This window comes from Capronia epimyces (assembly GCF_000585565.1).
Source record: "Capronia epimyces CBS 606.96 chromosome Unknown aczIQ-supercont1.3, whole genome shotgun sequence".
Taxonomy (NCBI): Eukaryota; Fungi; Ascomycota; class Eurotiomycetes; order Chaetothyriales; family Herpotrichiellaceae; genus Capronia; species Capronia epimyces.
Window position 1 is genome coordinate 1,719,490 of NW_006912906.1, and position 24,653 is coordinate 1,744,142.

The following is a 24,653-nucleotide window of genomic DNA, read 5'->3' on the forward strand; positions in this document are numbered from 1 at the left end:
GGTTGTAGTCGTAGTCGTGGTTGTAGTCGTGTCGTCGTCTCCCGAATCCCAATCCCAATCCCAATCCGGACAATGGCCGGGGAACGACGTGGCTGGCCATACGGAGTACATAGCGATCCAGACGATGCGATGAAGTGGGTGTTAGGTGGGTGTCGTGCTTATTCAGGAAAACGGCCAACCTATCATATACGACGACGGAGTAAGAAAGGACTGTAAGGACTCCACATCCACAATCCTCTTCTCTCCGCTACATATTCTCATCTACTCTACTCGCTTTACTGTGCTCTGTACTCTCTTCTCTTCTCCTCTGCTCTGCTATGCTGTGTGCTTGCGCTGTGCTCTGCGCTGCTATGCCCTGTGCTCGCTCTGCACTCTTCCGTACTGCCAGTGCCAGTGGAGCTACCATCATATCTCCTACATCTACAGGTAATACCAATATTACCTAGGTATGGCACAACCGGCGGGCTCAAGCAGAAGCGAAAACGTGTCTCGGCCTCAGCAACCGACCACGAGTCCGCACCAGATCGGCCAGTCGCAGTCGCTCTCGCACTCGCTCTCGCACAGGGACATGCAGCAATGGCGCCCCACCGAGTCCGACGTGACCCCGTTCGCCGGTCGGCTGGGTGGGAACCAGGTGTTTGTGGTCGACCGCTCCAACCCGGCGAATGCCCAACTCCTGTTGAAGCTGCCGGACGCGGCGCCGAATCTGAACTTCAGCGAAGCGTTCGACCCCTCGGGCTTCTGGGAGATCGATCTCTACAAGGCTGCCATGATTGAGTGTTTCGGTGAGTACAGTATATCCTGATTCTTGCTACTGCACCCTATCCCCTACCTGGGATCGAGTCGACTGCTCTCGAGGTGCGTCGAGTCCCCCCAAAAACAAAAATCCATTGGTCATAGGTCTCAGATCACAGGTCTCAGGTCATAGGTCATAGGTCATAGGTCTCGTCTCAGGTCCACGTCGGTCTCATGAGCCTAAAGGCTAACTCGAGGTCTTGCAGGCACTTTGATCCTCGTCTATGCCACCAGCTGGAATAGCCTGTCACCACCCACCGCCCCGCCCGCTCCATCGCCGACTTCTGGAGTGTTCAGCACCACCGCCTTCCTCGGCCCCCTGGTAGCCGCGTGCATCAATGCTATCCTGATCGCTCTGCTGATCTACTGCTTCGGAGCCATCTCTGGCGCGCACCTCAATCCGCTCATCACCATCGGCACCTTCTTTGCACGACTCACCAGTTTCCCGCGCTTGGTTTTGTATTTGGCCGCTCAAACCTCGGGGGCCTCACTGGCGGGATTGATGCTGCGCGCGAGTGCAGGCACCAGAGACTTCAAGGTCGGCGGTTGTTTTCTGTCCGAGAACATGGTGCCGATTTCGTCAGCGTTTACTATTGAGTTCATGGCCAGTCTCTTGCTTTTGGTGCTGGCCTTCGGTGTGGGCTTGGACCCGCGACAGCGTGAGATCTTTGGTCCTGCCCTGGCCCCAATCCTGGTCGGTCTCGCCGCTGGCGCTTGTGCCCTCTGCTTTTCATTCAGCCGGCCAGGCTATGGCGGTGCAAGCTTGAATCCTGCCAGATGTTTTGGAGTCTTTGTCGGAAGCCATTTCCCGGCATGGCATTGGCTCCATTGGGTTGGCCCAACAGCCGCCAGTATGTTGCATGGGGTGGTCTATTTCCTCGTTCCGCCAATCTCTCCAAAGGGCCCTGGCCCTGCTGCAACTGCAATCGAGCGAGAGACTGTGGGACTGGAGAAAAGTAATGTCGGCGGGGAAAGTGTATAGTGTGCCCTGTCCTGGACCCGGCCAAAAGTATACTCTTGCATAGAGCAGACTACATGTGTAGCCCCGATTTTCAGGCCCCAGCCCCCATCATGACCCTTCTCTTGGGGGGTTTCCTTTTCCCGCCCCCCTTCACAAACTGCACTGCTTTGTGGCCTCGCTCCTCAAGTCCAGCATCCTCGCCTCTGTGCCCTTCCATCCAGCAGTTCGTGCAGTAGAGATCTCCGTCACACCCAATACACCGTAGCGTGGCGTCGTCGTTGCATATGATGCACCAAGTCTCGATTTCTTCATCAGCATAACCTACACCCGTCTTTGTGCTCGTCTTTGTGGACTTGGAAGATTGTATAGTAGTTGGGACAGAGGGCAGGGCAAGTCCGGCGAAGCGAGTGGCCAAGTCGTCGTCTACGTTCAACTTGCTCTCGGGGTCAACAGTTTCCGGCAATTTAGTTGGTGTAGCAGGGAGATCCAGAGCAGAAGATGATGGCTCCGCGGTAGACCTCGACAGATCGGGACCTGACGGGAGAACGTCATCGCCAGACCCTGACTGATCCTTATCTTCATCGAGAACCTCCGGGGGCTCAAGCTTCACTTCATCGAGGATTCTCTGCAGTAGTTCGTCGGCTTCCTGGTCAAGTGTGTCTTTCGACTTCCAGCCGATTTCTCTTGGAGCGTCATCCCCATCCGATGCCACCTCATGCTCCGGTTGGAAGACCGATACATCAATGGTAGGGAGCCTGGCTTCAGGAGTATGGTCTGCCGCATGTCCGTCTGCGGTGTCTCCTCTCAATTCCTGCTCCTGCGACGTATCGGCAAGCACCGACTGTGCCGACCGCAATAGCTCCGCGACCTGATCTTCTTCACTTTTTCCGACCTCCCAAGTCTCCGACGGCCCTAAATCTTCCAGCAACTCGTCGAGCGTCTTTTCTTCCTCGGCCTTGGTTGGGAGTGTCTCAGATTCGTGGCCTTCGCTCGCAGAGGGAGTGCCTCCTAGGGATTTCCATCGTGCCAGTAGGTCGGAGTGGAGAGCGCGGGCTGGAGCGGCGTCGAGTGATGCGGGAATACGACGCGGCAGGGGTGCCTGATAGCTAGGATGGTCAGCTCGATTTCATATCCAATGTGTAGCAAACTCCCACTTCGTCTGGTCGAGAGTAACGGTCGACTTTCTCAGCGCATTGAGGCGCGAGAGCAGATCCCGATCGGTGGATGAGCTCGAGTCATCAGGCATCACGGTCACAAAAGTGCCTCATACGCCTGTAATCTGCAGACATAGATAGCCTAAAGATATTGAATAGAGCCCCAAACTACAAGACGACTGATCGACTGGCAGTATTATTATTATTGACTCCGTCTAGAGGTATGGACTCTGTAGGTGTGCGGTCTACGTCATATCGCATTAGGTAATCGGGAGCCTAAGCCTTCTTGATTAGTGCCATCTCAGGTACCTATATCTGATGTTGAGAAGGCTGTCACTTACTACAGAACATCGATGCTTGCCTTCACGGGGCTAATTGCCATGTATAAAGACAGCGGTAATCCTTGTGTTATTGGATAATATCTGGGATAAGATCTGGTGTTCTAGAGGAGTAGGGCAAGATACAAGGGGCCCAGGAGTTATGACAAGAGTGCATCCAGAACCCGCAGTAACGTTTGGTACCTATAGTACAGTGGCCGGATAAGGTGGCGATCGTGAAACTTCAGATCCGCGACTTGCTAGATCTTGGCCAATGCTCTAGAGATCTTCTGGTCATCCAGAGCGCTTCTTGCGAGGGAGATGGTTAGCTAGTACACTGCCTAGCCTTGAATACCACCACTTCTTTCTTCTGACGAGCTTTAGCGAATGGCAAAGCAGTATCCTTCTATATTAGACCTGAATCTGACAAGCCCATGCCCTCTATTCAGCGGTCAGCTTGCAGCTCTGGAGAAGGCTGCCCGGCATCCGGGGGCGATAAGGTGATGCACGAAGAAACTCACCGCGGCCCTAAGTACCCGAGACTGCTCGTTTAGCTAGCAGGATCCATCGAAGCTCAACCTCAACGGATCCGCCGATTCAGACCAGGCGGGCTTCGGCTCTGGGGTCACGGGCATTGATAAGAAATCAGGAAAAGCAGTGTCTCCCTCATCCTCCAGCCAAGAGTCCTTCTCCAGAGGCGGACGGCTTTTTCCCATTGTGAAAAACCGAATAGTGTCTGTGTGTAGGGTCAACGGCCTTTCATCGTCTCTTAAAAAGCTTGTCAGAGCCTCTTTGCCAGCTGCTTAACCTAAAGGAGTGCCGTTTTGTTGCGCCATGGCCGCTGTCACCTGCATGACCAACGTAGCGAGGCAGTAGTAAAATTCATGCTAGCCCCAGCCCGTTTTGATCCACTGCATCAAGCGTTGAGGAGACTCATTGCACTCTGGAATGCCTCGAGCACCTTTGCATCTAAGTAACCATGTTAACAAAGCGTCTACAAACAGGCAGACTGAACCCACGATGAGCTTTCTTCTGGGCCAATGAGGCCTCGGAAATCTGAGCGATGGCGGTTCTAGTTCGCAACCTACACAGTCAGCTAATGAAGCACCGGCCAGTGGGTTTGGTACCTCTTGATGGCCCGTTCAGCCTCGTGATCAGCTGAGACATGCATGTAGAGCATAAATTGCTATCATGGGATGGGGTCAGCAATGGACGATGGACGATGGACGTACAGCAGCACTGCACAGGAGAGTTTACCTCAAAGCGAGCACTGAACTCATTCATGATCTCTTGCTCAGCGGCAATCTTTGGCTGGATCTCTTCGTCGTAGCGGGCTTCCAGACCATCCCAGTCCATAACTTCCAGGTCTTCAGCTGGGTCCCTCTCATTGAGTGATCGTTCAAATTCTTGAAATTCAAGTTCTAGTTGCTGTTGGTAGTTTTCGATCTCATGGACCAAAGTGTGGCTTGAAGAGGGTGAGATGGACAAGAGAAATTTGTCCGCTCCAGATCTTTCTGGGCCTGCACGGCCCGTCGTAGTGAGTTGGGCCAGTCTCACGTCCTGTTGAGGAAGCGGCCCATGGCTTTCCGGAGAGCTCGTAGACCGTTTCAGTTGATCACCTGGCTGTGAAGCAGCAGGGACTGATTTCCGGAACCTGGAAGCGGTAGGCGTCGTGCTGAGGGACTTCGTAGACTCATAGATCTCTTCGTTGGTGCGTTTTCTCGTGCTGCTGGGAGAATGGTGGTGTCCAGGCCTGATAGGCACTGGTGAAGATTCTATGGCAGTCGCTGAATCGACACTTGCGTGCTCGTGCTCCGATGCCTGACCCTCGTGTGTGGTGATCGGAGATTCAACAAGGTGACCTGCTGTTTCCATTGTCGCTCTTTGACTCCCTCAACCACAACTTGGTACGGACGTGAACGTTGGATACCGTCCCCTTCGGCAAATCTTCGGCTCGTCCTACGTGTCGAGCACGCTATCCTTCTTTCTATCTTAGCGTCATACTAGCGCTACACGCTCTCACGTGATCGAAAGCTTAGCCACCGTCCAGCCCACTCACAGGCAGACGTCATGGACCGTCCCACTCACAGTCCAAGTTGTTCGCCCAGCATCCAGTCGCTAAGAGATCTGAGAGATCGGTAAGTACATTTGTGCCTATTTGCATGCCTGTCATCCTCCTCACTGAGACCAAAGCAATGTCAATGCCGTCCTCATGACTGTGCTTTGATGCACAATCTCTCCGGATCTTGATTTCATTCTAACATCATGGTTTCAGATTCCTGCCCAGCAGATCCTCGCCAAACCCGCAGGCGTCACTGGATGCGGAGGTTGAAGACCACGAGATCACTGAACATGAGATCAACGATCCCTTGAATCCTGACCAACCTTCCTACGTCGTTGTCGATAAAACCTCCAAAATGGAATGTGTCGTCTGTCACAGCCGCCTCACTCAAGACAGAGGGGTTCATTGTCCTGCCTGCGCTCGTGCGCTCCTCTACAATGTCCGTACAGAACTCGCCAAGGTCTTACTCGAGAAGGAGGACCTTGGTCGCAAGGTGGAAGCCATTGTTGGCCCTGAGCCAGATCCCTCCAAACCACTCGACGAGGAGACCGCGGCAATGAGAAGAGCATGGCAAGCCCAGTGTATCCGCAACGACACACAGCAGATCCGGGAACAGACTGCAGAAGTGGAGCGCGTCCTGGCAGAAAAGCAAAAGGAACTTGAGGAGAAGAAAGCAAGAGCGCAAGCCATGAGAGAAAATATAGCTCGGAAACGAGCCAATATTGCTGCTGCTGAAGAGGCCCTAGCCAGAGGCGATATCAAGAAGTACGAAGAACTCCGAGAAGCCTTCTACAAACAGAAAGCCCAGCACGACGCCGTTCACAACAAGGTTGTCGAATCTAAAGCAGTCCTGTGTCGAAAGGCTGCCGATCTGTTGAAATTGCAACACACCAAGAAGAAGGCCAAAGACGGTACGATTAAGGATCGATACACCATTGCAGGTCTTCTGCTGCCGGATTTGAGAGAAATCAACAGTGAGTCCATGCATCGCAACCTCAGCTTGAGCTTTGCTAACGTGCACATCAGACATGCGATGTACTGAATTGACTGCGGCCATTGGAAACGCCACCCGACTCATCATGCTTTGTGCCTTCTATCTTGGTATCCGACTCCCGGCCGAAATCACTCTTCCTCATCCAGACTATCCACTACCCACGATCAATACACCGCCCACTTCTTACCACGGCCAGCGCACCGCATTCCCCGGTAGTGGCTCTAGCCTCTCGGCACCCGGCAGTCCGACTGCGTCTCGAATGGACCTCAGCTCATTCCCGCGCCCGCGCCCGCTCTTCATCGGCTCGGACAATCACGACGAAATCGTTGCACAATTTGCCAAAAAAGAACCACTTGCATTCAGCTTCTTCTTGGAAGGCATCTCACTTCTCGCTTGGAACATTGCTTGGCTTTCCCGCTCCCAGGGCTTTCTTACAGGCACCGAGAGGTGGGAAGATGTCTGTGCCATCGGTCGCAACCTGTACCAGATGATCCTCGGTCCTCCACAGTCCGCGGCCACGTTCCGTGTCCTCACCCAGCGAGATATCCAAACCCGTCAACGCCGCTCTCAGAGCACGTCGTCGCCTACCCGAGATGCCACCATCATCACTGGCCGTCTTGGTTCACAATCCCATACATCCGCTCACACCCACCTCGGCCGAGCCTCTGACAACCAGATTCCTGCCTGGCGTCTGGACAAATACACTACGATCGTCGACCCCCTGAAGAAATATCTACTGACGGAGATGAACAATGCGGAGTGGGAACTTCTGGATGAACAGGAGTGGGATGACGGCGGAGAGAAGATGGACGAGGCGGTGTTCATCAAGACCCGGGCATTGGACGGGAAGGAGTACGATGATGCTAGAAGCATCATGACCACCACGACGACCACCAAAATGGCTGGCACGGGTGGAGATGAGGAAGGTGCCCGGGGCAAGGGCAAGAGTGGCTGGACCAAGGTTAAGAGCCGCGACAAGGCCTGAGCTCTTGTCCCCGGGGAGAGCGGGCGGCCGCCTGTACGTTTTGTTTAGATGTTAGTTTAGATACCCCTTCCGAGGCGCGTGCCTCGCCTGCATGGCCATTGGCCAGCCACCTGGCGACCGCCGGTGGCACTGGCGGCAATGACAGCTGTCAGTGTATTCTTTTCCTTCGGATTTTCTTTCTTGACATAGAGGTGGTGAGATCCTCAAGTCGACGACATGACGGAGCCATGTTGGGAGCGAAGGACTCTGTTGACGTAATCGGCCTTATCCAACGTCGCCGCCTTGTTACGTACCTAGCACATACCTTCCCTACCTACCTAGGTAGTATACCCAAAGACGGAGCGTCACAATGTATCCCAGAAGCACTCTCCGGGAACTCCAAGCTACTAACCTACAGAGTACATTCGTACCAGTGATACACACAAGGGGACGACAGAGGCCCTAAGGGCCGAGTCAGGCACCCTAACCACACAGTACGGAGTATACCGCAGCGTGCTGACCTACCGTACCTATGTACCGCGGACTAGTTCAGTCCTACAGAAGCTCGTACAAGTAGATGTAGATGTAGCCACATGGCGGACTGTAGGTATAGACCTATGATCTATTATAGAGTATGTGCACTGCCTAAGTAAGAGCTATGTCTATATGTATGTATGTGTATGTGGGTAGACAAGACTGTCCGTATATAGGTTGTAGGTTGTAGGTGTTGACGCACTGCCGAGATACTGAGCCGGCAAGACCAGCCACTGACCTGGCAACTCTGTAACTCTAGTACTGTAACTGTAACTGTAGAGTGGAGGCTCCTAAGGAGGCTCCTAAGGAAGGCTTAAGGCTTAGAAGGCCTAGGGCATCGAAGTACGCCCATCACCAATCCGACAGAGTATCCATCACCAATCCGTATACGGAGTACAGTGTACGGAGGACATGCGCATGAGAAACCTCCAGCTAAAGAAGGTGGTCGCGACCCACTGCAGTTAAAAAAAGGGGGCCGGGAGCCTCGTCCGACGTCTGTGCCTTGCCTGGGTTCTAGGTTCTGGACCCTGTATCCAAGCCACGCACGTAATCTGTGTGTGTACCTATGTGTGTATCCAAGCCACGCACGCAAGCTGTGTGTCTGTGTGTATGTATCACTATCAAGCCACGCACGTAATCTGTGTGTCTCTGTATGTGTATCACTGTATCTACGTACCTACTATCCGCACCCGCACAATAGTAGTCTGCGGTCGCGGTCACGGTCACGGTCGACCGAATCTCGCGTAACGAGCTCTTCCTTCCATGAGGATTGTCCAGACGCACTAGCCTAGAAATCCAGAGAGGAAGTATACACAGTACGGAGCACAGAGCACTACTGCAGTATGTGTATGTGACGGAACGGTCGAGACATCCGACTACCTAATTAACGAGGGAGGCGGAGGCGGATGGTAAGTGAGGTGGGGGATTCCATTAGATTAGAGGGTCTCGTCACAAGCATACGAAGTACTATAAGTGTATATGTTAGTATATACAGCAGACAAGGAAAGCATGCTTGCTGTACGGATACTCCGTCCATAAGGTACCTACCCACCTCCATTTGAGGTACCTACCTACCTACCTATCTTTGAGATAATTTCAACTTCAACTTGATCTCACGTCACTGACTTTTACTTTTCATGGGAGGTAAGGTACCTACCTAAGGTAAGGTACAGCATCATTTACCTCAGTATGACGACGGTGGTTGGGCGTGGGTATAGACAAGGCTGGGAGCATCCAAGCTCAACGCCTAAGGTGCCTAAGGCCGCAAACACCGCTGCGCCTGGAACGGCGGCCAACGTGGGAAACTAGGGGCGGTGCGTAGGGAGGTCCGGGCAGCTGGGCACGTGCCTCAAGTATTTACGACTGGAACGACATCTCGGTGCCTAAGGCTCCTCTGACAGCACTCCAGACCCAGTCCCAACTTGTTGGTGAGCTGACTGGTCCAGTACCTTATTATGCTAGTACAGCATCACCTTTAGGTAAGTATGTCACTGTATACTCCGTACTCCGTATTCACTTCGCCTCGGAGCCAATCACATGTGATTCGGACAAAGCCTCGTGGCCTGTGAGGCTGCACACCACCCGCTTGGATCAGGCGCAGCTCGGGCCAGTGTTGGTGCCAAAGTTCTTTATCACGGACGCGGTCACTGGTTCTCCCTTCGAGCCTCGTCAAGCCATTCTTTGTCCGTCACTTCGGGTCAAAGAAGGCTGCTTCACCCTCACCCCCAGCCATTTATTTCCACTTCGTTTCTTGCATTCACTTTTGTCATGCTCGTATTCGCTCGTTCTCAAGTCTGTCTGTGCGCGTGCCACGCAATCTGCCAGCCATTTCTCACTCCCTGCAAACGGAACACAGGCCGATTGAGCGTCACTGCCTTGCATAAACTCGGTGGAAGCGCCTCTCTCTGCCCGTTCGCTCGTTCAAACAACCCAACAATAGAAAACCATACGCCATCTGACAGGAGCCATCGTTCGACCCTTCGTATCCCACATAACCGTCGACAGCTAATATACCACAGATTCTTGCAAAGCCACAACACCAGCAAAGAAACTGACCTTAACCTCTTTATAATATCAAATCACCACTTCGGCTGGTCGGAAGATGATGTTCACCCGCAGCGCAGGCGCTGGCGCACTGCTGGCGCTGGCCGCCAGTACGGTGGTCGCCGCAGACTCTAACTGTTACGAAGAGAAGGGCAACTGGTATTGCTCTCAAGTCGATGCCATCTCGTACTCGAATTTTGGGACTGCTGGCCAGTATCAGAATGTAATCGAGATGGGGTCAGCAGGACAGTGCAACTTTGCAGCCCAGGCTTATCAAGGAGGTATGGCTCCTATGGACGAAGAGGTGAGTCGGCATCAAAGTCAAGTTGGCTTTTGCCCGATCGGCTTACATGGTATTGTGACAGGTTTCCTGGCACTTTCGCGGTCCCATCCGCCTCAAGCAGTTTGCATTCTATACGCTTGGATCAAGTGAGACTAAGCGGTCGATACATCCATCCCCACATCAGCGCCGCCACGCCCACAATCATCTGCATCATCGTGATGACCGTGAAACCAGAGCTGTGAAGGACGAGCATGTCGAAGACCATGTCGAAGACAAGCGTGGAGTCGGAGATTGGGTTACGGCAGTCATCAATGGACAGACAGTCTCCTGGGTTAATAAATGGTCAGGCGTCGCCGCGACTTCTTCGCCCACAGCTGCTTCTCCGGTTGCCAGCTCAGTTGCTGAGGAATGGGTTACGGCAGTCATCAATGGGAAGACAGTGTCCTGGGTCAATAAATGGTCAGGAGTCGCCGCGACATCTGCATCTGCTGCTGCTGCCCCGGCTGCTAGTTCGTCAGAAGCGAGCTCTTCTATTGCCAGCTATTCGATTGCCAGCTCTTCAGATGCGAGCTCTTCGGCTGCCGCGTCTAGTGCCGCTGCTCCGGTAGCGAGTATGAATGCTGGCGCTGGAGAGTGGGGCAGACAGGCCTACTACAACGCTGAGCAGGGTGTGGCAGATGGTCTCGTCTTCCTCAACTACCATGGAGGACAAGGCTCTGGAGTGTTTGACACGTAAGTTTCGTGGTAACGTCCAACGGTGACGCAGCGTGCTGACCAGTCCAGTGTCTGGGGCATGTCCCTATCATACGCCTCTGCCGACAATAGCGCAGGCTCTGCATCGCCAGTTCCATTAGCAGACACTCTGATCGGTGACAATAGTGAGTTTTTGATCATGACCGACAAGTCATGCTCGGACGGTGCATGTGGCACAGTCAGGGATGGCACCGTGGCCTACCGTGAGTGACGGCTTTCTTTGCATCATCTGAACACTCTCGCTAATACATAGCAGACGGCTTCGACGGCGCCTCGAAGCTTTTCCTCCTCGAATTCAGCATGCCACTTTCTGGGGCGACTGGATGGAATGAAGATATGCCGGCAGCCTGGATCCTCAATGCACAGATACCCCGGACAGAACAGTATGGCAGTTGCTCATGCTGGCAGTCTGGCTGTGGGGAGTTTGACATTTTCGAGGTTCTGGATTCCGGCAATCTGAAATGCAAGTCAACCTGGCATGGTGCTCACTCCATCGGTGATTCAAACTGGTTCCAACGCCCGAGCAATGAGACCAAGAAAGCCGCGGTCATCTTTGACGGAAGCGCCAGTACAGCTCATATCTTGTGGCTGCCGGACGACACCAACTTCGACACCAGTATCTCTCAGTCGACGGTTGCGGGGTTCTTGGATTCAATCTCAAATCCGAACCTGAACATCAAGGTCGCCTTGGGGAGCTGAGCGTAGACATGGGCCAAGTCGGGCGTTTTGCGGCAATAGGCGTTGTTCTTTGCGGAGTCGAGGAGTCGACTATCTCCCTAAGCGGCTGAGCGCTTTGTTTGCATTCTAGCATTTTTTCTGCTGCCCTTTCAATACCCATCCTGTTTTATAATGGCATGCGGGGTTCCGGGGGTGTTCATGACGGTTCGAGGGGTAGATGCGTCTGGGTCTAGCCAGCTAACGAACTTGCTCGGCTCATCCTAGGGCTGAGACTGCGAAGGGCAAAGGTTATATCAAAGATGGGCAGGAAAGATTCGAGGAAGCTATACAGGAAGATGTGTACAGCCAGCTGCGGCCAAAGAGCACAAAGCACCATAAACTGCGCAGTAGGAGCTTTGTACTGCCGAGTATTCGACTCGTGGTAGGCAGCCTTGTTCATTTCTTCAAGGTGCGCAGCGCAGTCTGATTGTTGATCTGGTCCCAAAGACATCTTGTCTGCCCGAACAATTACAGAGGCCACAGTCCAGCGTTCTTCGTGAGAGAGACTGTAAGAGGTCCTCCCTTACTTCTTACGCCTGATGTCCTTGGTCTCAGCGATCGAGTATCGACCTCCGAAGTCACCCGCTCACCAGACTTTGAAAGATCCGTCAAGGCTCAAAGAGTGTGCTAGCTGTTGGTAGACTCTATCTTCTCAAGGATGTTGACCCAGGCACCTACAGGGACCAGGTTAATGAAGCCTCGAACTACCTCCCGACCACCCCGCATTTCACCCACCACCCTGCGGGCTCGAAACGAGGATGGGTTCTAAAGCAAGACAGCAGGCTCATCTCAATTGCCGACAGTGAGTGTCTCCTCGTGTTCATTCAGACTTGCGCAATACCGGACTCTCTAGCCGTGTCGGTCCGGTCGGCCATTCGCAACCATCTTCAGGTATGCCGCCGGTATACATCTAAGGTTCTCTAACCCCAATACGAACAACCGGTGGAAATGTTACCCCCAGACATTCTCACTGTACCCCGTACTATTGCTTCTCCGCGTGGGGCGCATTGGTTCAGTGTCCCCTTCAATTGCCGAAGCATCGTCACCTTTGGCAGGCAAGGCACAGTAAAACTCCTTCGACTGGCTAGGGTCTCGTGGGTCTCTAGAGGAGTAGTTTATTGTTGGTCTCTACTGACGCAAGGACATTATGCTCTGGTTTCAGCTATGTGAGTCAATTTAATAGTCAGTCATCAGGCTCATCCAGACAGGATGAGATATCTGACCCCCGCTCCCCCGGTAAACTGTGACCGTCTCGGTGAAGCACTGGCCGAACGACAAGGGTGGTGATACCGGCAAAGACAGACGACGTCTAGAGAACCAGTCCGCATCACCTTCCCCCGCAGAGTTCTATGGTCAAAAAGGCTTGGCCGCAGATCCTTATCCAAGGGTTTTGGATGGTGCTTTATTGCTGATTTCGTAGAAACACGAGCACGCCAAGTACTACATCTCAATAAGCGATGCAAAGACCGACGACACAGCGGCACGAGGGCTTGAGCGGCATGCTCCTCGGCTTGACTCAATGTCCAACCCCCATGCAACCACCAGAAGCCCTTTTCCACAGCGGAATTCAAAAAGTCAGTCTTCCTCGTGGCTGCTATAGAGTTTGAACCCTTATCTTCTTGCGCCTATTTGCACTTCATCACTCCTTGTAACAGTATCTACTGCTCCTTGATTACCGCAGGAAGACGTCAAACAAGCAATCCCTCAGCGGCGTATAGCCACTGGTCTTATACTCTCTTAGAGAGTAGTCGCTGCGAGGATGAACGACGAGATTGATGACAAAGGGGTTTCAGCCCACGAGGAAATCAATCGTCTGAATCTTCCACCCACGCCGCACAAATTCAAGTTTTCGGCGAAGTCCAAGTCCCAAGATGGTGACATTGCCTTGCGGCTCTTTGCCAACGTCGACGACCTCCACGAGCCAATCGAGCCTGAAGAAGAGAAGAAGCTCATCCGGAAGATCGACCTTCTCATTTTGCCCCTGATCGCTGTCAACTATGCCTTCTTCTACATCGATAAGACAACGCTCTCGTATGCCGCGATCTTCGGAATCCGAGACGACCTGAAGCTTCATGGCACACAGTACAGCTGGCTGAGTAGTATGTTTATCACAGCCGCCTTCACTGGAAGCAGCCGTACTGACACGCACCAGGTCTGTTCTATTTTGGCTTCTTGGCCTGGGCATTTCCCACAAACTTTCTCATGCAAAGATTGCCGTTGGGCAAATACGTCGGCTTCAAGTAGGGTTCTCGCCCACTCCTCTGGCTGTACTAGATCTGATGACGCTGACACTTGAGCAGTATCTTCCTCTGGGGCATTTTCTTGATGCTCCAAGCCGCCTGCAACAGTTTCGCGACTCTAGGTGTACTTAGAGTCCTGGCTGGAATGGCCGAAAGCTGCTCAGATCCCTCGTTCTTGTTGATCACGCAGATGGTGAGCTCCTGCTCCTAGTTAGTCTCAGGAGAGGGATTGAGATTGTGAATCTAAAGCGTTTCGCAATAGTGGTATACTCGCAAAGAACAGCCCCTGAGGATCGGTCTATGGTACACGGCCAACGGTGCCGGGATTGCTCTCGGTGGACTTCTCGGCTATGGCATCGGCCACATTAGAGGCGCCCTGGCATCATGGAGATATGAGTTCCTCATCATCGGCGCCCTGTGTTGCATCTGGGGAATCGTCATTGGAATCTTCATGCCCGATTCTCCCGTGACAGCCAAGTTCCTGAATCAGCGCGAGAAGCGGATTGCCGTGGAGCGACTAAAGAGCAACCAGACGGGTGTTGAGAACAAGCATTTGAAGGCAAGGCTCTCTACCACGTTGAATCCACTTCCACATGAGTTTCCCTTTTGATTTCTTCCCCTGTCCTTCTCCCCCTGTCCTACGCAGGGGTAAGGGGTACAAATTGGAGACGCCGCTGGCTGACTCTCCTTGGCAGCGGTATCAAGTGGTCGAAGCCTTCAGCGACATTAAGCTTTATCTCTTCTTTTTGCTCGGGGTGGTCGGCAACATCCCGAACGGCGGTATTTCGAATTTTGGAACACTCATCATTAAAGGTACGTTCTTTGTCTATCTCTCTCCCCCTGTCGTCTGTCTCCCCCTCTCGCTCTTTGATCTATCCGCCCAACCCCTTTGATGGACTAACCAACATGTCTATCCACCCAACCCTAATGGACTAACCAACATGTCTATCCACCAGGCTTCGGCTTCTCCACGCTTGTGACGACGCTGATGCAAATCCCATATGGCTGCTTCATCATTATCTCGATCTTGACGTGTGTCTACCTGAACGACCGGTTCGAAAACAGACGGTGCCTCTTCATTCTGATTTTCCTATGCCCCAACATTGCAGGAGCGTTTGGACTGCGGTTCGTCCATGAATCCCACCACGTTGGTCGGTACTTCTGCTACTTGCTGACCGGGCCGTACAACGCGGCGTTCGTGATGATCCTGTCACTCCAGACCGCCAATACGGCAGGGCACACCAAGAAGGTGGTGACCAACGCGGTGCTGTTTCTCGGTTACTGCACAGGCAACATCGCAGGTCCGTTTTTCTACAAGACCAACCAGGCCCCAGGGTACGAGTTGGGGATTTGGAGTATGATTGTTAGGTGAGTAAGATGCATCGTATTAGGGGACACCTTTATCCCCTCTTGGTGTTTGTCATGTCTGTCATGTCTGTCATGTTTGTTACATCATCATCACTGCTATTTCCCTACTGGTATTTTCTCTCTCTCTCTCTCTCCCTCTCCCTCCCCCCTCTCTCTCTGTGTGTGTGTGTGTGTGTGTGTCTATGTGTGTGTGTCTATGTATATCTCTCTCTCTCTCTCTCTCTCTGTGTGTGTCTGTGTGTGTCTGTGTGTGTCTAGTCGTTATATCAACAGTAGGTATACTAATACTCATACTATAGCCATCTTCTCGAGGTTGTCGTCATAATCACATTCTGGATCCTGATGAGTGCGGAGAACCGTCGCCGCGATAAGATCCAGGCTCAAGAGGAAGGTGGACTCGAGGGCCGAGACCTTGACGCCACGGCGTTCGGTGACCTGACGGACCGGGAGAACTTGAACTTTCGGTATATCTACTAGGTTGACGAGTGACGAGTGATGAGTAGAAGAGCAAGGAGAGAGATCAAAGAGAGCCAGTCTGGGAGGCCAGGTAAGGAGACAAATGGAGGACAGGCAGGGAGAGCAACCGCGAGAACTTGAACTTTAGGTATCTGTGCACTCAATTTGACCAAACTTAGTGCTCAGAGTGCACGGATATATCTACTAGGTTGGCGAGTGACGAGTAGAAGAGAGAGCAATCTAGGAGGCCAAGTAGGGAGACAAGTAGGCAGACGCAGGGAGAGCAAGTTGGGAGACGTGAGGACCAGGCCGGGATGAGGCATGACGCATGGTGCATGAGGCAGAAGGGATGAGGGATGGGATGGAGTGGAAATACTTACTATCACTATAAGACTGACACAACCTATATATGTAGCCAAGCCTACCTAATCCCACTATCAATATCATGGTCATGAATCTCGCAAGCTAAGCCTTAGGCAGGCACTGAAAGAACAGGCACAACCAGTATTGGTTAGTTGGCGTTGATACTACGTAGTTCATGCCAGCCAGCCAGGTAGTTAGGTAGTTAGGTAGTTACTAGGATGTAGAACTTATGTATACCTGTATCGTCGACAAGCACACGTTTCTGGGATCTCATCTACTTTGAAACTCGACACTTGATACTAACACTCGATATGGACATAACATACAACGAACAACATACAGCACACAACATATATGATTGATATTCGACACTTGATACCAACACTCGACATGGACGGATCCGATGTAACTGGCCAAGACACAACACACAACATACGATTGATATCCTATCCTTATCCATCATCCATTCCATCCCATCCCAATCCCAAATCAATCACCGGGTCGCGATTATTTACATACGCCCCTGCCAACAAAGAACCGGCCATGACGAGGACGAGCGTGGCCCCTGCCAAAGCCGGTCTGACACACACACATCTCTCATCTGATGACCTTGGCCTCTTCGCCGCCCATCTCATCTAAACCTTGGCTTTTTCGCCGCCTTCACTTGTGCTGCCGCTCCCACTGCCGGCACTGGAGTGGCCGGCTTCGGCTTGTTTCAGATCAAAATCCGACGTCGGGCTGGCCCCGGCGGGATTGGGATGTTCACGTCCTTCCAGCGTGGTGCTGACGGGGCCGAACGGCGTACCCGGGGCGGCGCCGGTGACAATGGCATCATTGTGCTCCAGGTCATCGTAGGGCCGCCAGAAATCCTTCTTGCCCTTGGACGCGCGGACGACCCAAGGGGGCAAGATGCCGCCCTCGAGCTTGTACGTCCAGGGCTCCTTGTAATCCTTGTCGGCGGGCCTGATGCGGCGGCCGCTGGCGAGTTCGACCAGCCACGCGATCGTGTTGATCACCATGTAGCTGATGATGCCGGCGATCAGGCCGTACGCGATACTGTACGTGAACGGCATGATGGCGATGGTCAGGAATGCCGGAATCGCGTCTCCGATATACCGCCAATTGATGTCTGCTGCGGATTTCGCCCTGGAGGAAAAACAACCAAGGTTAGCTTCTCACACCATCCCTGGAGTATAGATATCTACAATTGCCAAAGCACTGGAGAAAATGAGCAAAATGCACACTTACATGAGAGATCCCACAATGATCAGCACGCACCCTGTCGCGTAGGGTGGGATGGAAGCGAAGATCGGGGCGAAAAAAATGGCAATGAAGAAGCAGAGGCCCGTCGTCATGGCGGTCAGGCCTGTGGCACCGCCTTCCGAGATACCCGCACCAGATTCAATGTACGCCGTCACCGGGGGAGTGCCGAATAGTGCGCCGATGGAAATGCCAAAAGCGTCGACCAGATATGCGACCGCCGAACCCTCGAAGTCTTGCGTCCTCTCGTCGATGGCACCACAGAAGCGAGCCATACTGTACAAGGTCCCAGTGCAGTCTAAGATGTCAACATACAAGAAAGTAATGAACGCCAGGCCGAATTGACCGCCGTACCCGGAAACGTCCCATTTTTGGACGGTCAGGATCTTCTCGATCGGGTGAAACGTGACCACTTTCTTGAAGAAGTCGAACATGCTATCTCCCAGATCGGTGTGAGGGAAGTAGGTGACTGGAGTGGGCCGCGGCCAGGAGATGATGCTGACCAGCAGAATGCCGAAGATGATGGCGCCCTTGACCCGGAACAGCATCAGCATGACAGTAAAGAAACCACCGCAGAAGATGCCAATCCACATGGTTGGATTCCGCATCTTGTCCCAAGATGGACACAGGCCAGAGTCTGGGTCGCGATTGGCCGGATGGCACCCTGCCAACTCAAGGGGTGTATCTGATGCGCCTGTGATGGCCCCGATCCCAGCGCTGTAGGTCAGCCCAATCAGGGTCAGGTACAGCCCGATCCCCACACCGGTGGCGAGTTTGATGGATGCAGGGATGGCTCGGGCTAGCCATTGTCGCAATCCGAGGATGGTGAGCCCGACGAAGACGAATCCTTCGACGAAAACAGCGGTGACAGCGACTTCGTACGGCACGAGACCGGAGCCATGATATCCGACCACGGTGTAGGCGAAGTAAGCGTTCAAGCCCATACCCGGAGCCAAGGCAATGGGCATGTTCGCGAAAAAGCCCATGCAGAATGTGGTGAGGGCTGAAATGGCGGCTGTCGCGGTGACAAGATCTCGTTGGATCTCGGCAACACAGATCATGTAGTCAGGATCGCTGTCGCATAGATCCGGACTGTCAGGAGGGCAGACACAAGTCCCGCCGGATTGAGAGACGATGGTGGCATTGACGGATATGATGTAAGCCATGGCGAAAAAAGTGGCCAACCCAGCACGGATCTCGGTGAAGAAGTAAGACCCCTTGCGTTCTTTGGGATGGCCAGAGCCGTCGAGGCGGAACCGCCTGCCCACCACAGAGCGGGCGACCGCCATGTTGATTTTGTGAACCCATTCGTTGTAACCCATTGTTGCGTGTAGGCAGTGCCAGGGACGAGACGTGTCTACAATGCAGAGGAAGGGGAGGATGACCACATGGACAGTGACAAGGGAAGTGGAAGAGTACCTGTGATATATACGTATACAGATTGGGAGGAAAGGCTGGACTGTGAATGGCCTGACCTTCGAGTCGTTCCTTGGGACTGACGATTCTGGATCGACGCCCTGGAAGGGTCCGATAAGGCCCTCCTTAACCCCAAGGCTCTCGCCGCCTGAATGTGTAGACGGCAGCCGATCCTCGCCGACGAGTGGTTGGAGGGCGACGCCGGCCAAGACCAGAGGCGGATTCCGCTTGAGGCCGGTCGGACTTGGCGAGGCTTTTCGAGGCTTGGCCAGGGAGCCAGCTGATAGGACGCAGCATGATTGTTGGTCAATTCTGCTGCTGGCAGGCTTCGATGACCTCGATGCATTATTCTTTTTGAGCTTGGGCTCGTGCCTCAGCGGTGCATCTGTACGGATATCTGTCCAGTGTACGGATAGTAGATACACAGACCTTGTACGAGTAGCCACAGCGACTCCAGACTCCCAGCAATCTCGGGGCTCCGCGAAGGCCCGCCAAGACTCAGGCCGGAAGGGGGCGTCATCCTCTCTATCAACGTACAGCCATGCCCATTGTGGCGTAGGTGCAGAGCTGTCTTCGTACACACCATGGTTTGTTCTGGCACACAAGTGTAGGGCCCATTGTCCGTGCAGCGGATCTATGCATTCTTATGCTGCGTTCTGTTGTCCTTCTTGTCTGTGTCAATCCGTCGTGTCATGCGGTGGAGAGCCCCTAATCATAGGGTTACATAGGATGTTGGCTTTGGGTTCAGAGTTTTGTTGGTGGAGATTCAGGGTTTTGCTGGTGGAGATAAGGTTAATATTCACGTTGCCCGTACCATTATCATCAGTACCGCCCAAGCAACGCCCGGAGGCTGCCTCAGTGTCAGTATCAGTGTTAGCCGAATGGGCAGAGATGAGAGATCAGACCCTGCGACTCGTTTATCGAGACGACCAAGGCCAAGCACGTGACCGGTCAACCAGCCACTAATACTAATGCACCATCGTCTAACCTTCCTTGTTCGCTCTATTGGCTTCGGGACACCTTCCATACCCAGGTACAGTAGGTAAAGTAAAGTCTTCGCCCTACACCCTGCACCCTATGCACTACACTCTACACCCTATCGTCCCTTTGATCGAAGACATCTTAGCACTCTGGCACTCTGGGACTGCCTAGGGTACAGCAGCACACCAGCGGGAAACATGTCGTCGTTCTTGGTCGCCGACGCCGACGCTGTGGTATTGCACTATCATTCTATCAGCCCTCTGTAATGCGGCGTGGCTAGACGCATACTCCCGCCTCCCTAATCTCCAACAACAACCTCCGTCCAGCGAAACTAACTATCCAGGCAGTCTGTCTCTGCGCCTCCCTCTTTCATGCAAAACAGTTTCCTGTCCTGTCCTGTTCGCGGTGCGTACAACATACCAAAGGTCGCGAGCACGGTACGTGTCCAGTTTGGGTCGCCCAACAAGTGACACTATCGATCCTGACACTCCAACACCGCCAGGTTGTTCTCAAGACCCTCCAAGTTCTGGCGTGTCCCGGTAAAGGTGCGCTTGTCTCCGTCCATTCTAGCCGAAAGACGCAATGACAATCTTGCTCGCACTCTGTCGACCCAGATGTCTCTGGACCAACGAATGTCCCATGAAGTCCACCGCCGTTGCATTGAAGCGTTGTTGTGACCGCTCGAGATGGCCGAACTCGCACCCCACCTGGCACTACGGTTTCAGGACCTGCGGAAAGGAGGTCTCAACGCTCATGCTGGGTTTCTCGCATGGTAGACACTCTTGCAACTCCATCACCTCGCGTGCCCGTTCTGCTTTTCTTCCAAGCCAAATTCCTTCCTGATCGCTGTGCCCACCTTGCGAATCGCCTCAACGATTTTATCCGCCGGTGCAGCGGCGAACGTGGTTCTGAAGAACAACTCTTTGTCGCTGCCTCTCTGCGCCCGAAACCAGGATCCTTTGGCAATCAATACGTTCTGTTCCACGCCCGCGAGGAAGACGGAGTCTTCAATCTCCAGCAGGGTTGCATAGTCAATGTTGCCATCCCGAGACTTCGATTTGTACAACGGATGCTGTGTGATGTCGACGTGGATCCAATGGAACATTCCCGCCTTGGGCGGCACCCAGCTGGCAACTTCGGTCGGGAGATAAGCCTCGCATGCGTTGACGATGATGTCGCGTCTTCGGGTGTATTCGGCGCGGATGTACATGAGCCATTCCAGGAAGCCCTTGTGGCCCCAATTCTGCTCCAACAGATTGTAGAGCGCAGTCGTGGCAAAGCCGGCCGGGGTTTGCACACTCACTTCGCTGTGTCGGATAAAGCGCTCAATTATCTGCGGCTGTCCTGTCACCCAGCCACACCTGCTCCCGGGCGCAACAATCTTGGAAAAAGAGTCAAGTCGAAGGACACGGCCCGACTTGTCGAGCGAGAGGTATGACGGAACAAGGTTGGCGAGGAAGTCGGCGACCGGGACCGGTTTAAACGGCACCGGCACCGAGTGTGTTGCGCCCGAGATGAAAGGCTCCATTTGTAGGAAGTAGTATGGTTCATCTTCGAGGATAAACAGGTCGTGCTTCTCAGCGACTGCGTATATCTGCTTCCTCCGCGCAAGTGACTGTGTGCTGGCCGTGGGGTTTTGCCCGGTCGGCACAGTGTAGACCAGAAAGGGTTTTGGTGCCCGTCGTGCGGATTCATCCCAGGTGGAAAGGATATGGTCCAAGTCATCTGGTAGCATCCCATCGGCGTCTATTTTGACCCCGAGCATTTTACATCCCATTGGAGCTACAGTCTCAATGGCTGAGCTGAAGGTGTACTCTTCAGTCAGGACATAATGCCCGCGCTCGGTCAACATTCGGAGTGCGATTTCGAGTGCAGACGTGCTACCAGCGGTCATGCAGATCTCCCAGTCGGAATAGGGTGGGTTGTGGACAATCTCGGTGTGCTCGGTGATAAACCGAAGTAGTGCGCCAGGCCCCATCGATTGACCATAGTTGAGAGCAATAGACAGGTCGAACACTGACTTGCCTTCTCGAACATCATGCTTGCCACTGGAAAAGGTCCGCCCCGAGGCAAGAGCTTCCGCTTCGGAAAATTGAGGCGGTACGGGAAGCGTTGCGCTGAGCTCTTCGAAAGGGAAGTAGTCGCTTCAAGACATGAGATGAGGGCATATTAACGGACCACACTCGGAAGACTCACCTGGAAGGTAATCCTCCACAAAGACTAATCGTCTCAGGACGGAAGTATTTCATGGCATTCTTCAATGAAGACGGGTTCCTTGACTTGCTTTCCGACGACAGACGATGCTCGAAGCTCTGGGACTTTGGCTTGTTTAAGCATCCTTCGCTTTTGAACATGGTAGCATTCGAAAACGCTGCCACCGTCGAGGGAGGGGGTTTGGACTTTTCGCGGTGTGGCAATACATCATCCAGGGTGAAGACCGGGCGAGTTGGGCCATTGGCTAGCACCGGGTCGCCAACCACTACTGAAGAGGTGTCGGTGACAGCCTCAACTTCAGTGTTAGGAGCCATTTCCTTTCTTTTGCGGTGTTGCGTGTGGTTCTCTATTTAGCGACACTTCGTGGACTCGGAGGTATCTGTAAGGAGTGACAGACAACCGTGGAGAGCGAAGGGGGAAGGTCCCGGTGATACACCCCAGAAGCGAGGTGGTCTTGTGACGCTTGATCTGAAAGGACTGACAGCGAGATGATCTCAGAGGGACACCGGCACCCGGGGTCTTATATAATATTAGGTAAATGGGAACCAAAAGCGATGAGGATAGTGGTGGACAATTTTGACAAGGGGGATGAAGGAAAACTACGCTTCCCGCCGGCAAAATCGGATGGCCACGTGACCGCGCCTTGTGAGTGATCATGCCTCCAACAGAACTACATGCTTCAAAAGACAGGGCGTGGCAGGCCATCGAGACGGCAAGGCTGGACAACCAGTGTTCTCGATAGTGGTCGATCATCCTGGTCTTAATAGACCTGCTGTTGATTTATACTACTTCATCAAACATTATGCAGTTCTCGCACCCCGTACTACTCCGTACCTGTTTCTCATTGCCTCCAGGTCTCGCTTCCCTCATTGACTACCTCTGTGTTCAGATCTTTCCCTCGTGCTGGATGCACAGCACTCTCTTGCCATCCTGAGACAAGCCTTTGAGGCCTCTTTTCTTGCACTGTCTGCCGGTATCAAACATCTCCTCCCCAGTTCATGTACAGTTTCTGAGTTCAGTACTCCCACTCCTGCTCGCGCCCACCCCATCCCCCCCATACTCACCACTCCGCCCGGCTTTTCACGACCTTGGCGGTCGTGCTCGAGGAATTGGCAGACAAAGGACTTTGGTGACTTGTTGCCCAGTGGCTGCCTTGACTCTCCCGCACAATATCTTTGCGATTAAAAGGCGTCGTTGGAGATGCCATTGTGGCCGGAGGGGACGGTGTCGCTGTAGCCGTAGGCGTTGTCGTGGCTCGGCGCGTTTATCCCCTGAGCTGTTTGGTTCAGTAAGTCGGCACTCTCGGATTGGGCGTAGGTCGGGGCGCCGCCTGTCGTGGGATTGCCGTGGACACTGGGCCCCCCAACCGGGCCGCCATACCCGCTGCTGGGAGGTCTGTTCTGGTTCTCGCCCCTTGTGGATTGGGTCTCATCCCAATCAGTTCAAATGTTCAGAATGAGATCCCTGTCAAGCTGACAAAGGAAAAGGGGGGAGAAAGAGTAGGGAGGACACAAAAACTTACTTCGCGGTATTTGGACAAGTAGATTTTGAGTGCTTCGGCATAGTTCTCGAATCCAAGCGAAGTCATAGCAAAGAGAATGTCTTCTCCGTTGACCGTCTTGCGCTTCTCCTGTTGACATTTCTCGGACGCTGTGCAACGTTAGCCAAAGGAACGCCCCAAAGAAATTCCTCCAACCATACCTTCGCTGGTAATGAACGAGATGAACTCGCTCACGCACTCCTGCATACATTCTTTGGCTTCTTTGGCGATTTTCGCATTTTCGGGCAAGGCCGTCTTCATGATCCGGGCAACTGGCGCAAAATTACGGATGTTAGCATCGGACATCGCTGAAGACGAGGACGATGACAGTCGCGCTCCATGGTGGCGCGACGACGAAGAATGTTTGGAATGATGACCTGAAGACATAATGGGGGTATTGTATCGTCGAAGGGGAAGCTTTGGGCAGTGTCCTCTGAGTGGTCCAGATACCGCACCAGTCAGCGCAAGGCAGAGCTGCGATGCAAATCATGGTCGGAGGAGAGAAGCGACGACGAATGAGATGATGCTGGCTAAAGAGCAGACGCAGCGTCACACATTCGGATTCGTACAGAGCAGAGGGTAGCGTTCCTGGCGCGCGCAAAGACGCGTGGCTGTAACGCAAGGGTCGAACAAATCAAATCCTCGGCGCCGACAGGATGCCATTGAAAGGGTGCGATGGTAGTACCATGGAGCAAGAGAAAGAGAGGGACAAAACCAACCATTCGCAATGGGAAGCCATCGGTCTTGCTCCTTGACTTCGAATTCACCGGCGCCGATGCCTTGTGCTCCTTCTTGCTCGCGATCCATATGATCCTGCTCTTCGCCAGACTGTGCACTTTGTTCGACATCGGGGTCTTTGGGTGGGGAGGTCGACATGATGTAGTTCGAGGGTAGCCGCAGCGGCCGGATTGCAGGGCGAGAAATGTTTGGCTCGCAGTGACCACGTCACACCTTGAGGCGGCACCGACGCAGAATGCCTAATGCTGGCCTGCGTCACTGGCGACGCACTTGGTCAGACGATCGCCTCCTCTTGCTTCGTTCGTGCCCAAAATGATTCCCTCGCGGCAAGCTTTGAGGGTGGGTTACTGGACTGCCGACCGGCTGGGGCAGAGGCTGCGTCGAATGGACGCAGCGGGGATGTGAGGCGACGGAACGACGAATTGGTGGCAGAGGACGGGTGAGCAACAGCGAGGAGTGGCTAAATTGGAAGACGGGGAGGCACAGCAGCCAACAGGACG

The 24,653-nt window shown here is 53.5% G+C and overlaps 9 protein-coding genes across 9 annotated transcripts; 4 read left to right on the forward strand and 5 right to left on the reverse strand.

Annotated features, from left to right (window-relative positions):
- Positions 1-568: 568 nt before the first annotated feature.
- A1O3_03891 (uncharacterized protein) lies at positions 569-1,777 on the forward strand (the record flags this gene model as incomplete). The annotated part of the gene is made up of 2 exons (XM_007734026.1): positions 569-785; positions 1,002-1,777. 2 exons carry the CDS (start codon positions 569-571, stop codon positions 1,775-1,777), a joined length of 993 nt encoding a protein of 330 aa, XP_007732216.1.
- Positions 1,778-1,847: 70 nt separating this feature from the next.
- Positions 1,848-3,002, reverse strand: A1O3_03892 (uncharacterized protein; the record flags this gene model as incomplete). Its single annotated transcript, XM_007734027.1, has 2 exons — positions 1,848-2,862; positions 2,911-3,002. The coding sequence occupies 2 exons, from the start codon at positions 3,000-3,002 to the stop codon at positions 1,848-1,850; spliced, it is 1,107 nt and encodes a 368-aa protein (XP_007732217.1).
- A 1,141-nt stretch (positions 3,003-4,143) lies between these two features.
- On the reverse strand, positions 4,144-5,102 carry A1O3_03893 (uncharacterized protein; the record flags this gene model as incomplete). The annotated part of the gene is made up of 4 exons (XM_007734028.1): positions 4,144-4,196; positions 4,247-4,311; positions 4,355-4,413; positions 4,485-5,102. The coding sequence occupies 4 exons, from the start codon at positions 5,100-5,102 to the stop codon at positions 4,144-4,146; spliced, it is 795 nt and encodes a 264-aa protein (XP_007732218.1).
- A 195-nt stretch (positions 5,103-5,297) lies between these two features.
- Positions 5,298-7,268, forward strand: A1O3_03894 (uncharacterized protein; the record flags this gene model as incomplete). The annotated part of the gene is made up of 3 exons (XM_007734029.1): positions 5,298-5,365; positions 5,503-6,263; positions 6,316-7,268. The coding sequence occupies 3 exons, from the start codon at positions 5,298-5,300 to the stop codon at positions 7,266-7,268; spliced, it is 1,782 nt and encodes a 593-aa protein (XP_007732219.1).
- Positions 7,269-9,885: 2,617 nt separating this feature from the next.
- On the forward strand, positions 9,886-11,559 carry A1O3_03895 (uncharacterized protein; the record flags this gene model as incomplete). Its single annotated transcript, XM_007734030.1, has 4 exons — positions 9,886-10,128; positions 10,190-10,839; positions 10,891-11,063; positions 11,117-11,559. The coding sequence occupies 4 exons, from the start codon at positions 9,886-9,888 to the stop codon at positions 11,557-11,559; spliced, it is 1,509 nt and encodes a 502-aa protein (XP_007732220.1).
- A 1,777-nt stretch (positions 11,560-13,336) lies between these two features.
- On the forward strand, positions 13,337-15,662 carry A1O3_03896 (uncharacterized protein; the record flags this gene model as incomplete). Its single annotated transcript, XM_007734031.1, has 7 exons — positions 13,337-13,676; positions 13,730-13,817; positions 13,878-14,010; positions 14,080-14,355; positions 14,486-14,630; positions 14,774-15,185; positions 15,485-15,662. The coding sequence occupies 7 exons, from the start codon at positions 13,337-13,339 to the stop codon at positions 15,660-15,662; spliced, it is 1,572 nt and encodes a 523-aa protein (XP_007732221.1).
- A 977-nt stretch (positions 15,663-16,639) lies between these two features.
- A1O3_03897 (MFS transporter, AGZA family, xanthine/uracil permease) lies at positions 16,640-18,586 on the reverse strand (the record flags this gene model as incomplete). Its single annotated transcript, XM_007734032.1, has 2 exons — positions 16,640-17,150; positions 17,253-18,586. The coding sequence occupies 2 exons, from the start codon at positions 18,584-18,586 to the stop codon at positions 16,640-16,642; spliced, it is 1,845 nt and encodes a 614-aa protein (XP_007732222.1).
- Positions 18,587-20,454: 1,868 nt separating this feature from the next.
- Positions 20,455-22,189, reverse strand: A1O3_03898 (aromatic amino acid aminotransferase I; the record flags this gene model as incomplete). The annotated part of the gene is made up of 2 exons (XM_007734033.1): positions 20,455-21,805; positions 21,858-22,189. The coding sequence occupies 2 exons, from the start codon at positions 22,187-22,189 to the stop codon at positions 20,455-20,457; spliced, it is 1,683 nt and encodes a 560-aa protein (XP_007732223.1).
- Positions 22,190-23,056: 867 nt separating this feature from the next.
- A1O3_03899 (nuclear transcription Y subunit beta) lies at positions 23,057-24,291 on the reverse strand (the record flags this gene model as incomplete). Its single annotated transcript, XM_007734034.1, has 4 exons — positions 23,057-23,302; positions 23,398-23,525; positions 23,577-23,687; positions 24,135-24,291. The coding sequence occupies 4 exons, from the start codon at positions 24,289-24,291 to the stop codon at positions 23,057-23,059; spliced, it is 642 nt and encodes a 213-aa protein (XP_007732224.1).
- Between the last annotated feature and the right edge of the window lie 362 nt (positions 24,292-24,653).